This window comes from Hakea prostrata, chromosome 4 (genome assembly GCF_041222555.1).
Source record: "Hakea prostrata isolate BN-2017 chromosome 4, UWA_Hpros_2, whole genome shotgun sequence".
NCBI lineage: Eukaryota > Viridiplantae > Streptophyta > Magnoliopsida > Proteales > Proteaceae > Hakea > Hakea prostrata.
In genome coordinates this window covers 47,590,683-47,604,939 of record NC_142603.1, presented here as the reverse complement: position 1 = coordinate 47,604,939, position 14,257 = coordinate 47,590,683, and the positions used below count along the sequence as shown (strand labels likewise).

Sequence of the window (14,257 nt, the reverse complement as noted above, 5' to 3'; positions counted from 1 at the left end):
TATGATTGCCAAATCAGAGAAGAATAACCATCTGATTATTAAAATGCAGAATTGAATTAGTATTGCGAATTGCATGAATTTCCTGCATGATTTTAGAGACATTGTTATTTTCAGAACAAATTGCACTGGCATCCCAAAATGGAGGCCTTAAAGCACTGATACCCTACTTTATATTTAAAAACACAGAGATCCCAACACTGGATTTTCATTGGATATATTTGTCCAATTTACCACTAAAAACAGTTAATGAGTTAAATTATTGTTTATTTTCAAAAATATTCCTATAATAAACAATGTCTAAAAGGTTTTCAGTGATAAATTAGACAAATATATCCAATAAAAATCCATCGTTGGGATCTCTGTGCTTTTTAAACATAAAGTAGAGTGTCAGTGCTTTAAAGCCTCTATTTTGGGATGCCAGTGCAATTTGCTTTTATTTTTAAATTCCCCAGATAAGTCCAAGAAGAGCAACCTGTCTGGTATTGATCTGACCGCAGAAAAATGGCTGTTCCCACAGAGAGGTACGATTAACTTGCAAGAAAACGAGCTACAAAATCAGCACAGAGCCATGCACCGGATAACTATCAAAGGCAAGATAAACTAATTCCACAGAGAGCTATTCTGTAAAGAATCCAAATAAAAACATGTCGATCTTTAGCTATTAGCTACTGGCCAAGAGGTTCCACTGCATATAGAATTCAGAATATAAAAAGTTTAGCCGATCCAACACATAGAAGCTTAACCATAACTACTGTTTGACAACCCCCTAGTTCTCAATCACATCATCATCTTCATCATCACTCTGCAATGTTCTTGTTTTCCTGCTGCTCGTTGCACCATTCTTCCCACCCATGTTTCTGGGGATTGTGGATTCAATTAACTTAGGCACCGCGAAACTGAAATCTGAAACAGACACATTGTTGTACTCAGGATTTGCCTCTAGAAACTTCACAATCTCAGAAATGGCTCGCACTCTCTTTCCTGTTGGGGTAATATAATAGGCATCGAACTTGGAAAAATCCTTCCTAAGTACCAAGATTCTCTCATAACCAACTGGAGTCTTTGGAATGTTTGGTTTGTCGACGGCCCAAATCGTGCTACTGTCACGCTCAATATCTGCAGGATCATCACAAGACACATATTTCTTCTCGCAGAACCATGGATCCTCCAAGAGTTTGCTTCTGATGTCCTCAAACTCTTCTTTTGTGGGAATCAACCTCCATTTGAAGCATCCAGCACATTGCACAGCATATCCAACTGATGATCTCTACACAGAGAACACATAGTTAAGATGGTTAGAAATTCTTGAAACATCTACTTTTTTTTGTTTGGGTAATTGGAAACATCTACTGATGCTACACAGATATACTTGGCTTCTACGTGGTTCGTTTCTTCTGTGTTATACTTGCTACTATGGGTTAGCCTTGACGCTAGAATGAACTTAAACACACTTTAACATAATAAAAATCGTATGGAAGCATTAAACTTGTAAACAAATTTACACTACACTAGACAACAATATCATTCAAACAAACCATCCAACAATGAAGACAAAGTAAAACATGAAAGGATGCAGAAAATCATTGAGAGAAAAGTTCAAAAGTTCCATTGCTCTAATGATATGCCATCGTCAGGTATTTCTCCCTTATAATGTGGGCACGGCCAGTCATTTCACATGGAAAAATGTGGTGGGACGAGGGCCATGCACCACACACAACAAGACAGCATTCTTTCTTCCTTTTGGAAACTTGATTGTAATCATGCATTAACTACTGCAGTAGTTAATTTTCAGGTGTTCTACCAAAAAAAATAACTTTTCAGTGTTAAACAAAGATAATAAGTAGTATATCTATTGAAACCTTGGAGCAGTCAATAAGAAAAATTGCATATATAGCCGTCAAATAAAATAATAGAGAAAAAACAAGTAAAGCAACATTTCCACCATTTCTAAGTTATCTGAGGCACTAAATGGAAATCAGTCAAATGATGACTTCTAACAGGAAAAAGGGGGCTTGAATCCATGAACCATGAAGTGATCAACCTCATTTTCAGCAGAATCACAGAAATAAGTTAGAGAAACCATTTGGTGACACTTGAATGCTTGAGATTATATAAAGCCCTCAGGTATTTCTGCCTTCTGATTGGGGCATGACAATACTTTCATAACCCTCCCCCCAGTCAGTGCAAGGGCCATGCATTGCACACGACCAGATAGCATTATTTTTCTCCCTCTTTGTAAACTCCCCTGTTACTCATGCATTTAAGTACATTGGATAACTTTAAACATAATAAGGTGAGGTCACAAACCTATTAAAACCTTCAGGCAAGTCAACAATAAAATCACATATACACCCTCTCAAACAAAATCTAGAGAACAATCAAAATAAATCAAGGTTTCCACAAATTCCAGGTTATGTGAGGTACTGATGGAAATCCTTCTGAGTGCAGAACACCATCCAAGTTTGTGCATTCATTCAACAATGATGACACCAGTTGGCTGCCAAGTCTCCATAATAACCAATTTTAACATATTATAATTATCAATCAGCTGAAATCCATTTGTGAATTATTTAAAACACAGAAAAGGGGAAGGGAAACATAGGCTTAGAAATTTTTAGATCTTATAGCTTTGAAATCCTTTGTAGGGTCACGAGATAATTGTGAGATTCAAATCTACTTCTACAAGTTGTCATGCTGTTTAAGTAGAAATTTATTCAAATCAACCTGACCATTTAGTGATAGAAAATAACATTGTGATGGGGAAGGAATTGATATGCATGCAGAACTAAGAATCTTTCAGGTGCAGTCGTGATTTCAAACATCCTCTCAAGAATTAAAATTTGGGAATATCAGGACCAGGTTCTTGGAGGGTCAGCCTCAGTGCAAGTGCAACGGTGAAGCTTGTTCCACTATGTCCAAATCTTTAACTTCAAACTCCTTCCTTAGTTAAGCTTTACATTTTTTACCTCTGTAGAATTATGCCCAATGACAGCAGTACTCTACATAGACAACAAGCATGATTGGATGCTCACCTGACTTCTTGATTAATAATACATGATCAGCCTTGCTCTGTTTGTATCTAACTAAAGCTGATTGCCTTATGAAACTGAGCAAATCAAGCCCTGGTCATTGCTAAAATCCATAGAGTTCCCATTCAATTTTAATAGTTTATGGTTGTAAATCATAAACAACTCCCAAGCTGTTTACAAATTAATGCTTCTATTAATTTATTTTAAATTAAAAAAGGTCATAAATCATTCCAAACACATCTATTCATGTTATGCATCAGATCAACATTGATTTAAACTATACAAAGAGAGCCTAAGAGTGCAGGAGAGGCTTCTATGAAAGCAAAAAAAGGACAAACATCATCAGCTTATTGCATACATAGCAAAAATATTAGGATTGATGATCTAAATCGTAGTTGGGCCACTAGAACATAGCATACCACAAGGTAATGCTACTCCTTAGATCCAAGAAGGGGGAACAAAAAGCTCAATATTTTGTGTAAGTAGTAATAAGACTAGTGTAGAATTGTAGATACTATTAGCGAGAGTATTTCATTTATGACACATGAGGGTTGGATTACATTGTGCCAAATAGGGAGTTTTATCTCTTCAATCTCTTCTGGTTAGAGGAGGAAGGGGGACAGGTCCTTATGAAACTGAGCAAATCAAGACCTGGTCATTGCTTCAATCCATAGAGTTCCCCTTTAAATTTGTAAACTTTCCCTAAAGTGAGAAGCCTAGAAAATGCTCAAAGAATTTCCACAGGCGCCTCCTCAAGCTCATTGTGCAAAAATGCATTCGTAACATCAAGTTGTGGCAACTGCCAACCCAGGTTAACAGCACATGGAAAGGTAACTTGAATTGTGTTCATCTTGGTCACTGAAGCAAAGTTTTCCTGATAGTCTATCCATGAAGCCCTTCACCACAAGCCTGGCCATGTAACTACCCATAGTATCATCATTTCCCTTTACCTTCTTTTTTTTTCCCCCTCTTTTCTTTTCTTTTCTTTTCTTTTCTTTCTTTGGGTTGATAGTGAAAAACCCATTTGCTACCTACAACTTTCATACCTCGAGGAAGAGTACTAGTTCCCAAGTACAATTATACCCAAAACCATCATTTCATCATTCATGACTTCTTTCCACCTTAACTGTACCATAGCCTACTGCCAATTCTGAGGGGGACAAAAGAAAGAGGATAGGATAAATAAAGTTATTCATAGGACCAAGGGAAATGGGATATTGAGTGAAGGTTCATTTTCCCTTCCTAACAGCAATAGGTAAATCAAGGGACTGCTTAACAAAAGGACCAAGATGATCATTAAGGGACAGAGACTCACCTAATAGTTTGATTGGAACCATGCAACCTGGATCAAGACAAGGCAATTGGCTATGCAAAGTTGAAGCAGTGGTCTCAACTTTCATGTTCCAAGCATGCACATAAATATGTATAGGTTTAGGGGATAATATAGACTCCCTTGAAGTTGACCTTTTGTGTCTAGAATCCCTTTGAATAGGTCCAATTTCTTGTATTTTTCTTGTTCATTAGGCATTGGGCCATTAAAAGGAGAAATGATCACCACATCTTTCCCATTCACCCCTTGAAGAGGTGTCAATAGGAAGGTAATTAGCTCCATACTCAGAAAGATCAACCCATGGTATCAAAGAACATGATTGGGAGATGGATGATACCATTTGTAGCCCTTTTGGGTAGCAAATAATAATGCACTAAAGACCTTGGAATCAACTTTGACAGAGATGATATGGGGTGTGCATGAGGTTAATGAGGTAAGAAGAAGTTAAAATGGCTTCACTCTAAAGAACAAGCAAGAACATGAATTTCAAACATGGAGGAACAGGTTATTTACAGAAGATGATGGTTCTAATGTTCCACCAGACCATTTTGAGCAACATAACTAGTTTGATGCATGTGATATCTTGACTAGATAAATGATATTGGAAACCACATCCTTGTATTCAGTCTCCTTATCACAAAACAAAGAATTTTTATTCTAGACCCAAACTGCATGTGGACCATTCTGCAAATCCCTAGAAAACACTAGAAAGCCTCATTTTTCTGTTTAATAAATAAACCAAAGTGGTACAAGAACGACAATCAATAAAGGTAGCAAACCAATGAAAACCCATAATAGAAATGCAACGGGCAAAGTTTTACTGATACAACAAAAAACCGGATAAAAGAATGCAAGTTGGCTTGGCTAAACACAAGCATCATTAAAAGAATTCACTGAAAACAACACAAACAAGAAAATAGGAGAATACAGGGGGACACCCAAAGTTTAGCCAAAAATGCAAATAAGATAAAGCCGAAACAGGAGATGGTGAAAGCAGGGGGGAGAGAGGTGGTGGCAGCAGTGAAGGTTAAGAGGCAGTGGTGCTAGGGAAGCAGTTATCGTGGCAGTGCTAGGTGAGGGATGGGGTAAGAAAGGAGTGGTGGTGAAGGCCGCACTATGTTCTTTTGTCATTTTTTTGCCGGGACCCTTATTTGCTCCATGGGGGGGGCGGCGTGGGTCAATGAGACCAGGCCACCTTTATAATAAACAAAAAATATGAGAACAAACACAATAATACCCTCTGGGCAAAACAGAAATCCTAAGGACATCTCTGCTCTTATATTGCAACAACAATATAAATAAGGGAGAGAGAATGCTACCAAGTCACAAAGGCACATAGCTTGCACCTTGACTCAGGGATTTCTGGGATTTCTGCCTTCCAATGGGGTGTGGTGGTAATCTCATGTGGCCATATGTCAAGGCACAAAAGCAGCAACACAAACGACCAACTAGCATTATTTTCCTTTACAAAAGAATATATTACGTATTAGTATATGGCATATCTTGAAGGAGGTGAAAACTAAAGAAACAGTTCTTCAATCCTCTATCCTGGTGCTTTTGGTTTCTTGTCATTTCACCATCAGATGGAGGAGATAATAGTTACTAACATGGGCCTGGCTAAGAAAGCCTCTCCAAATAGAGAGAAATTCAGTCACCCCACAGGTGAGACACGGAACCCTAATGGTCCCACATGATGCTAACATGGCCTCTAAGAAAGTTTGGTGGATGATGTGGCAAGCCATGTGTGTGGGTTTGCAATGACATGGCCACATGGCTAGCCAAGTCCTTATGTTATCACTCTATGTGACAATTATCAAACCACTGGGAAAAACTAATAAGTTTCCCATAGTAGTTTTTTGGAAGTGAAACTCAATGAAGCTACCATGACCAACTTAATCCACAGGGATTTGGACTTGTAACTCATTATAAGATCTATAAGAGTGTATACAGAGAGTCGGGGTTTAAGTACAACTATGAGAGGTATCTAAATCTACAGACAGATTTAATGGAGCTTTGCTTTTTAGCAAGATTTTGATGTTGGACCCTTATTGGTCAGATAAGTCATCATTCCTTTACACATTATATCAAGCCTCACAGTAAGTACGCTGTGCATGCAATGCATTTCACCAAAATGATTTACAAGATTCTAAAATCCCTCATCTAAACCATTGCATAGTTGTTTATTTTGCACAAATAATTCAGCAAATCCAGATTTTATGAATTATTCAGCTGAATTTTCGGATTTGAAGAATCAAAAATGGCGACAACATATAAAGACTGGTAAACAAATTTTATTTCATTCCTACCCAAGAAAAAAAAGAACTTCAAAAATCCTCCGAAATAACATATTCATGTTTAGGAATTTTTTTGGCAAATAAACAACTTTGCTTCTGCCTACAAGAATGCATACAGATTCAGAAAATTTTTGGCAAGTCAACTAGTTTTTCAGACTAAAAATGTTATTGTTACATATCTATAGACAAAATCCGATACCTAACTTTATACTGAAAATAAAAAATTCTTTTCTTTTAAATACTTTTGAGTTATGAGGCCTAAAGAATAAAATGAAACACTACAGAACGTAAAACATACATAGAGAAAACCTGAGATACAAACAAACATAAAAACCCAAGTCTCCACCATTCCTATGCTATCTGAGGTACTGACTGCAATCAGTCTGAATTTATAACAACGTGATCTAAAGAGGAAGGAAAAAGAAAAAGGGCTTAAATCCTTGAACAATAAAAGTTCTGTAGAAGTGAATGTCCTCATTTTCTCAAACGAAACAATAACTTCTTAATGGCTGATATTAGTAGCAAATACACTAGAAAATGCCATGATGGAAATTCTTCATCTAGTCCACCAGGAATGTGATTAAACCAGCCCAAATGTTTATCACAGAAAAAATTCGTTCCAATGTGGAAAAATAAAGATGTGCATGTAGAAATCCTAAATTTCTTCATAGGATTCTCTGGTTATAAGCATTCTCTCAAAAATTAAAACTGGGTATGAGGGAAAAGAAGAGATTGAATGGGAATAAACCTCCACGAGTTTAGGAGTTCCTCGCCCTCCTCCTCCTCTTCCTCCTCCTGGCTTCATCATTCCCAACTCCTGCTGCTGCGAGAAACAAAACTCCCTTCTCACCTCCTGACAGTTCCTCACTCTGACAGTCCTTTCTATTTCTGCTGTAGTGATCATCCATCCACGGCCTCCTTTAACTGCCAATCCGAATAAATGGGTTAACACTTTGCCGTACAAATTCAACCGGACCTGCAATTCTTTTGGCCCAAATCAGCTTTGGGGCCTTCAGTCCTGCTTTAATTTATGAATGTACTTTCAGACCAATTCTGTTCTAACACCCTCCGGTTCGAAAAATTAAACCAATCCTGGTCCTGACCAGCCAATTAATGCTGGGATTTCATATATGGACCAAACCCCAACTGATTCTAGTTCGAATCGAGAAACCGGTTTGACCAGTTAGACCACTTATGTGGCTGAAAACCCAATTCCAAAGTAGAAAACAAAATAGAGATTTTTGATGATTTGGTTTTTTTTTTCTTTTTCCTCTCAAGGAAAGGATGTGATTCAAATATCTTGCACATCTTAAATGTAAATTTTTTTGAAATTAATTATAAAAAAAAAAACCCAAATTGATGATGTAATTATAGCCATAATCCTATCAAAATAGGGTTTGAGAACTAAGTATCATTGGAATTTTTTTTTCTTTGGCAACAATATAATTCGAGTTAACGTTGATTTATTATGATATCAATTCAGTCTATTTGAATCATATCCTTCTGAATTCGGATGCCAGGGTCAGGGGATTTTGAAAAAATTTCAAAATCCATAATACCATCTGTATAAAAAAATTTCATTATTATTTATCCAAAATTAATTGATCTTATGGGGGAAGTGCATTCCATACTAACTTATGATTCCTATTAGTGACCATTAGACAAAAATCCTTAGTGATTCTTTAAAAAAATTCTGTTAATGACTATTGACTGTTATACTTTTTTGAATAGATCACATGTCAAATTTAATAGTTTAATTAATTGCGTAGCATATTTAGATTGGGTTGGTTTCTTTGTGGAAGTCACAAATAACATAAGGATTTATACACAAATTATATTTGTATCTGTCACGGGAGTGTGAAGTCCAAAAATTGATGTTACTATATATTGGTCATGGAGAAATTCAATCTTTTTGCATCCTTATATTTGTATAGCAAGAATAAGAAAAAACAAACAAGCTACTACTATCACTTAAACTGATACACAATTGGTTTAGTAGCCATTGTAGTTGCTTTTAAGGAAACCTTTTGTTCTTGAACGGTACACGAATTCTTATTGATTTTATAGGTTCTAAAATGTATCTTGGGTAATTACAGGAAAAGGCCTTTCGGTCGAACCAAGGCATGCTCAATGTCCGTGTTCCAGCACCAGTTGGGTGTATGAAAAAAGCACCGAGTTTTTTATGTGTGTATATATCATACTATTATTGTTATAAAAGCATGAACTCAAATGGAGATGGCTACATTGAGTTTTTCACAAATATTCATCTGAATTCAGACAATTAAAATTTTGCATTTCTTTACATTAATTGTAAATTATGTATATAATGGTAAATTAACATGTATGAACTAAAAGTAAATTCTGAAAAATCCTGAAGATTGTGAGCTAAAAGCAGTTACAACACTCCATTGTGAGTTTCAACTGTTTCAAATTTTGTATTTATTTGTCAAAGGTGGTATGTTAAAACGGTTAAAGATCCAACTTCCCTAGGGGAGGAATTGGGTTCGCATCCACTCAACGGCATTAATGTAAAAAAGCTCCCTTGAGGATGTAAATCGTTGTGTGATAATTTTTATGACGAAAATACCCTTTTTTTGATTTATTTGTTTTATTTTTTTAATAAGTTTATTTCTTTTATTCAAAGAAATAAATGTAAAAATCTCATTTTTTGTAAAAAGAAACTCTTAACACCACGAGGTGAGACCCTCTGGTATTTCTTGGCCGTTCTTTCGTCTTCTCCGTCGTCGGCCAAGAACATAGCAGCTTGCTCACTGGGAGAAAACTCACCGAGTTGGTGCAGGAGCAGCCCCTGCTTCAATACCACAAGGGCTCTCTCCTTTCCGGCCAAATCTTTGTTAACCTCATTTGGTACGGCAAGTTCAAGCCTTCTCAACACGCCATAATCGTTGATTTCATCTCTTCCATCACCCTAACCCAGGGGAAAACCCAAACCCAAAACCCTCTGTTCTCACTTGGTGGAAAACCACTAATAAATACTATCAGCTCAGCTCCAAGAGACCCTCTTCTCTCTCCCTTCATCTGGGTAAGCAGCTTCTGGACGAGAACTACATTTTGGGAAAATCTCTCACCAGCAAGCAGCTCGTTCAGCTTGCAGCCAGAGGCGAACAGAAGAACGCCATAATGTCGTCTTGACAGCTTCTGATGTATCTGTCGAAGGGTGCTATCAATAAAAGAACAGAGGATGCCAAAGAGGAACCCAAGGAGCCACCACCACCTCCACCAGAAGAAATTGTGCTCAAAGGCTACATGCATTGCGAGGGATGTGCGAAGAAGGTTAGGAGAAGCTTGACAGGATTCGAAGGTTCGATGATCGAAACCGAGAAAACCCATTTTAATTTTTCTGAATTCATTTCCTTGCATAGTTGCTTTGGGGAACTCAATCCAATGTACTCTGTTTCTTCTGATTTTCAGGGGTGGAAGATGTTCAAACTAATTGCAGGACTCGTACGGTGGTTGTGAAGGGTAAGAAAGCTATAGCTGATCCATTGAAGGTTTTGGATAGAGTTCAACGGAAGAGTCATAGACTGGTTGAGTTAATCTCCCCCATACCGAAACCTCCAGAAGAGGATGCAAAGAAAGATGAAGAGAAGAAGGAGAACGCTAAGAAAGAAGAGAAGAAAGAGGAGGTATTGTCATGAATGAGCTTCAGATCTGTCTGCATTGATGTTGTTCTGTTTTGTTTTTACTTGTGTTCATTTCCATGTTCGATTTTCCTTTGGTTCCTTTACTTGCAGCCTCAGGTGATCATTGTGGTGTTAAAGGTTCACATGCACTGCGAAGCTTGCACCCAGGAAATCAGAAAATGTATCCAGAAAATGAAAGGTAAATTCTTTTCGTTATTATTTTCGTCGAATTCCAACTGGGTTTGACCAAAATTAATTTAAAAATCCTCTTGGTTCCTAGTTTTGGAATCTTCAGAAACAAAGATTACATCATTAATTTCAGATTTGATTGTGAATAAATATCAAATCTGGGAATTTTAATTTTGCAGGGGTGGAATCTGCTGATCCGGATTTGAAGAACTCACTTGAACAGCTACCGAGTTCTTGGCCGACGACGGAGAAGACAGAAAGAACGGTGAGGAAATACCAGAGGTCTCACATCGTCGTGTTAAGAGTTTCTTTTCACCAAAAATGAGATTTTTACATTTATTTTTTGAATAAAAGAAATAAACTTATTAAAAAAAAACTAAAACAAATAAATCAAAAAAGGGTATTTTCGTCATAAAAATTATCAAACTAACCGTTTCCGTTAAGCTTGCCCTTATTTAATCTTTTTTGAAACCACAGGGAGCCATTTGCAAAAGAAAACTTAAATTGGACTAAAAGTGACCTGGACCAAACCTCAGGGGGTCCAGATGAAAATTACCCATAAATTAATATGTATGAAGTAAAAGAGAATTCTAAAAGATCGTGAACTAATTCTAAAAGATCGTGAACTAAAAACAGAGACTATTCCAAATTCTGTAAAATTGTAACAACCTACAGATTGAAAATCTCACAATCTAATTGTAACAACCTACAGATTGAAAATCTCACAATCTAAGGAGACGATGGACTGCCATTGACCCTCAAGCATACTGCAATTTCCGCGACTCTTTCATCTGTTAAATCCATAATAGAAGATGACAAGGAAGATCCAGCGACTCATTGCTCTTAAGGTCCACGGAGGGTTGATTGTTGGACTCAACATTCTTGTCACCACTGCTAATCATTGCCCGAATAGGCCTAATTCCACTAACACTACCAAGAAAAATCAGGTTCCTTGGCCCTTCTCTTCTTACTTCCGCCAGTGACCAGCGAAGAAAGTGATGGCGTTGCCGAAGAAGTACCTGATCTCGATTTAAAGAAAGGTGGAGCTCCAACTTGAGTCACAAACATGATAACGTGTCGAGACCCAACTCTAATGGAGGTGGTCAAGGGAATACTGATAATATTGTTTTTTTTAGGCCTGTAAACCTATGGAGAAGGGTGGAAAATAGTACGAATTCCAGCACAATACAAGGCTGGTGAAGCCTACGGTTCTACTTGGTTTCTCACCTGTATTTACTCTCTATTTACTTTTACTTCCCCTCTCAAATGTTTCACCTCTAATTCCCGTATTAGGTGAACTTTTAACTATTTTTCTCCCCCCGACATTTTAAAATGACTAGACTGAATAACTGACATTCTTACCCTTGTTATTCAAATCTTATGTACATATTTATTAAAGCTTTACAAAAATGATAAGATTTCTTTTTTTTAAATTGTATACCTATTATGGATTATGGGATTTTTTTTAAATAAAGATATTATTTGAAAATAGATATCAAACATGTATAAAAATGAAAAATTATTCCCAAAAAAAAAAAATGATGAAAATTGATACCAGAAAAACATTAAATTGAAATATTGTTTATACCAAAAATATATATATATATATATTGAAACATTATTGGTAATGGACAATTTATTTTTTTTTCGCCCAAAGGATGATTAGATTGAACTCTATCTCGAATTGAATCGAATTGAAGGCCAAGTAGCTATTGTTAAAATCTTAAGTTAGGTTATTATTATTGATTAGTTAATTAGTCAGTCGAGGTATCAACCATTTATTGTTTTAAATAAAATATCTATTGGTGAATTTTTTGTTCATTTATTAGGATTGGTGTTTTATAACAAAACGTCATATATATCTCAAAGGGAAAATTTTTAGCTTTTTAATAATGATTTCTTTGGTTAAAAAATCATGAATTTTTCATGAATAGTGAATGCATAAACATTTTTAATGTGACATTTGTCTATACTAAATTATTGCTTGATGGTAATTTATCATTCATCTTTTCAGTTTTGTCCCCTAGTGTGGTATAATGATAAAAATTAAGAGAATAAAATTGAAATATTGAAGGAAACTAATGGACTCGTAATATTTACTTTTGATTGAAGCTTGAGTTATTTGGAAGAAGGTTTGCAACTGGTTATATAAAGCTCTCCATCTAACTGTTTCATTTTGTTGTTTCAGATCCGCTATTTGGTTTCATAAATTCTATCCTTTATCATGCCGTGGCTGATACATTGAGGCTCTCTTTCATGGATTTTTATTTAGCAAATACATTTATTTAGATTTTATGTACTGGTTGGATTATTCGTCTTTGCGTGGGCGTTTTTTCTTGGTAATAAACACCACATGGGACTCTCTAAATGACTAAATATTTAGAACTCGTAACTTTCTTTTGATTGCCAGTTGTTTTTACGTTAATTCCTTGAGTCGAGTATAAAAAGTTTTAATTCTTCTTTGTGGAACCTTCATCCCTTTGACTGCAAGAATGTATTTATCACAAATGTTACCATTTTTAAAGCCCCAAACACAGACGGAATAGATCCTGGTGAGTATGCTCTGCTGGTTTTTTATTTTTTCTGGTTTCTTGTTTTATTTTTCATTTTGTAATGAAGGAACCTATAATAAACTTGTGGTGAGCCACTAGGGGATGTTAGCCTCATGATCTCATCCCCATGAGTTGAAACATGAATGCCTTTAAAAGCCCAAGGTAGAAAGTCTTGCAGATGCAATGGATATGATAAGTTAGTTTCAGGGATGTGAATCGTTGCTAGACTAGGTAAACCCTTCTTTACCATGGATAGACTTGGTAAACCATTTGCTTTCTTTCCTTTTGTGTTATTTTGTGAGTCAGTGTGGCATAACACATTTTCCTTCATAATTCTCGGACATATTGTGGCTACAAAACTCTTTGGATTACTAGAATATCACTTCTGGCCTTTATTTGTTTTAAAAAAAAAACATTTAGTAGAGTTAAAAATTATTTAAGTCAACTCATGTATCATTAAAAATCTATATTTTGTTTCAATCTAAGTTGCAGGAGGAGTGGCAAACGTCCACGTGCATTTGACCAACCGGCATTTTTACAAGGGTATGGACTATGAATCCGATATATATTTTTTATATTTTCTTTTAAAGACAAAGATATCTTTTATATATAGAAAAATTGGAGATGAGGAATTGATGATATTACATATGTGGCCCACAAGGTTGAACCCACAACCTCTCTATTGAAAAGTGAGGTTCTCAACTATTTCACTAACCCTCCATTGGCTTATGTATGTCATTTTGTCATGCTATAAGGCAAGAATTTTGTGATCATAGGATGGATTCATTGGTAATCAAGGGCCAATGGAATACCCAAAAAAACCATCAGGTAGGGATGACTAGAACATTCTAAGACCTAAAACAAACCAATCCAGTCATTTGCACAGTGAAACCAAATGAACTAGAAAATGAAAAATTTAAAGATCATTATATGGAACCTGGGAAAACAGTTTCTAATTGAAATATAAACCTTTTTAGCTGGCCAAAATGCCAATAAGGATCTTGTTGGTGTAAAATCTAGCAGGTTGACGAACCGCTCGACTCCAGCTATTGCTGAAACAATCTAATCTAGTTAGAACTTGAGCTGCTCGATCAGAAAGTCATGGAACAACTCCAAATCTGCAACCACTAGGAGAATTCGTTAGACGCGGGGCCAATCGCTGGGATTGGTGATTCGTCTTGACGTTCAAATTAGTTAAGAAATTTTAAGCTGTAAGCAG

The 14,257-nt window shown here is 36.2% G+C and overlaps 2 protein-coding genes across 2 annotated transcripts; one reads left to right on the top strand and one right to left on the bottom strand.

The window, feature by feature from the left end:
• Positions 1 to 498: 498 nt before the first annotated feature.
• LOC149019216 (methyl-CpG-binding domain-containing protein 4-like) lies at positions 499 to 7,633 on the bottom strand. The gene is made up of 2 exons (XM_089154505.1): positions 7,402 to 7,633; positions 499 to 1,267 (listed from the first exon to the last, which is right to left on the bottom strand). Exons 1-2 carry the CDS (start codon positions 7,555 to 7,557, stop codon positions 767 to 769), a joined length of 657 nt encoding a protein of 218 aa, XP_089010631.1. The 5' UTR covers positions 7,558 to 7,633; the 3' UTR covers positions 499 to 766.
• Positions 7,634 to 9,576: 1,943 nt separating this feature from the next.
• On the top strand, positions 9,577 to 10,811 carry LOC149019215 (heavy metal-associated isoprenylated plant protein 7-like). The gene is made up of 4 exons (XM_089154070.1): positions 9,577 to 9,975; positions 10,086 to 10,300; positions 10,409 to 10,496; positions 10,666 to 10,811. Exons 1-4 carry the CDS (start codon positions 9,816 to 9,818, stop codon positions 10,809 to 10,811), a joined length of 609 nt encoding a protein of 202 aa, XP_089010196.1. The 5' UTR covers positions 9,577 to 9,815.
• The last annotated feature ends 3,446 nt before the right edge of the window (positions 10,812 to 14,257 follow it).

What these genes read in the sequence shown, in the direction of transcription:
- LOC149019216 (XM_089154505.1), bottom strand. Translation starts at nt 7,557, where the DNA reads ATGATCACTACAGCAGAAATAGAAAGGACTGTCAGAGTGAGGAACTGT. An exon ending in GAACTCCTAAACTCGTGGAG is followed by an intron (nt 1,268 to 7,401) that starts GTTTATTCCCAT and finishes TTCTCTGTGTAG; the next exon opens with AGATCATCAGTTGGATATGC.
- LOC149019215 (XM_089154070.1), top strand. Translation starts at nt 9,816, where the DNA reads ATGTATCTGTCGAAGGGTGCTATCAATAAAAGAACAGAGGATGCCAAA. An exon ending in AAGCTTGACAGGATTCGAAG is followed by an intron (nt 9,976 to 10,085) that starts GTTCGATGATCG and finishes TCTGATTTTCAG; the next exon opens with GGGTGGAAGATGTTCAAACT. An exon ending in AAGAAGAGAAGAAAGAGGAG is followed by an intron (nt 10,301 to 10,408) that starts GTATTGTCATGA and finishes CTTTACTTGCAG; the next exon opens with CCTCAGGTGATCATTGTGGT.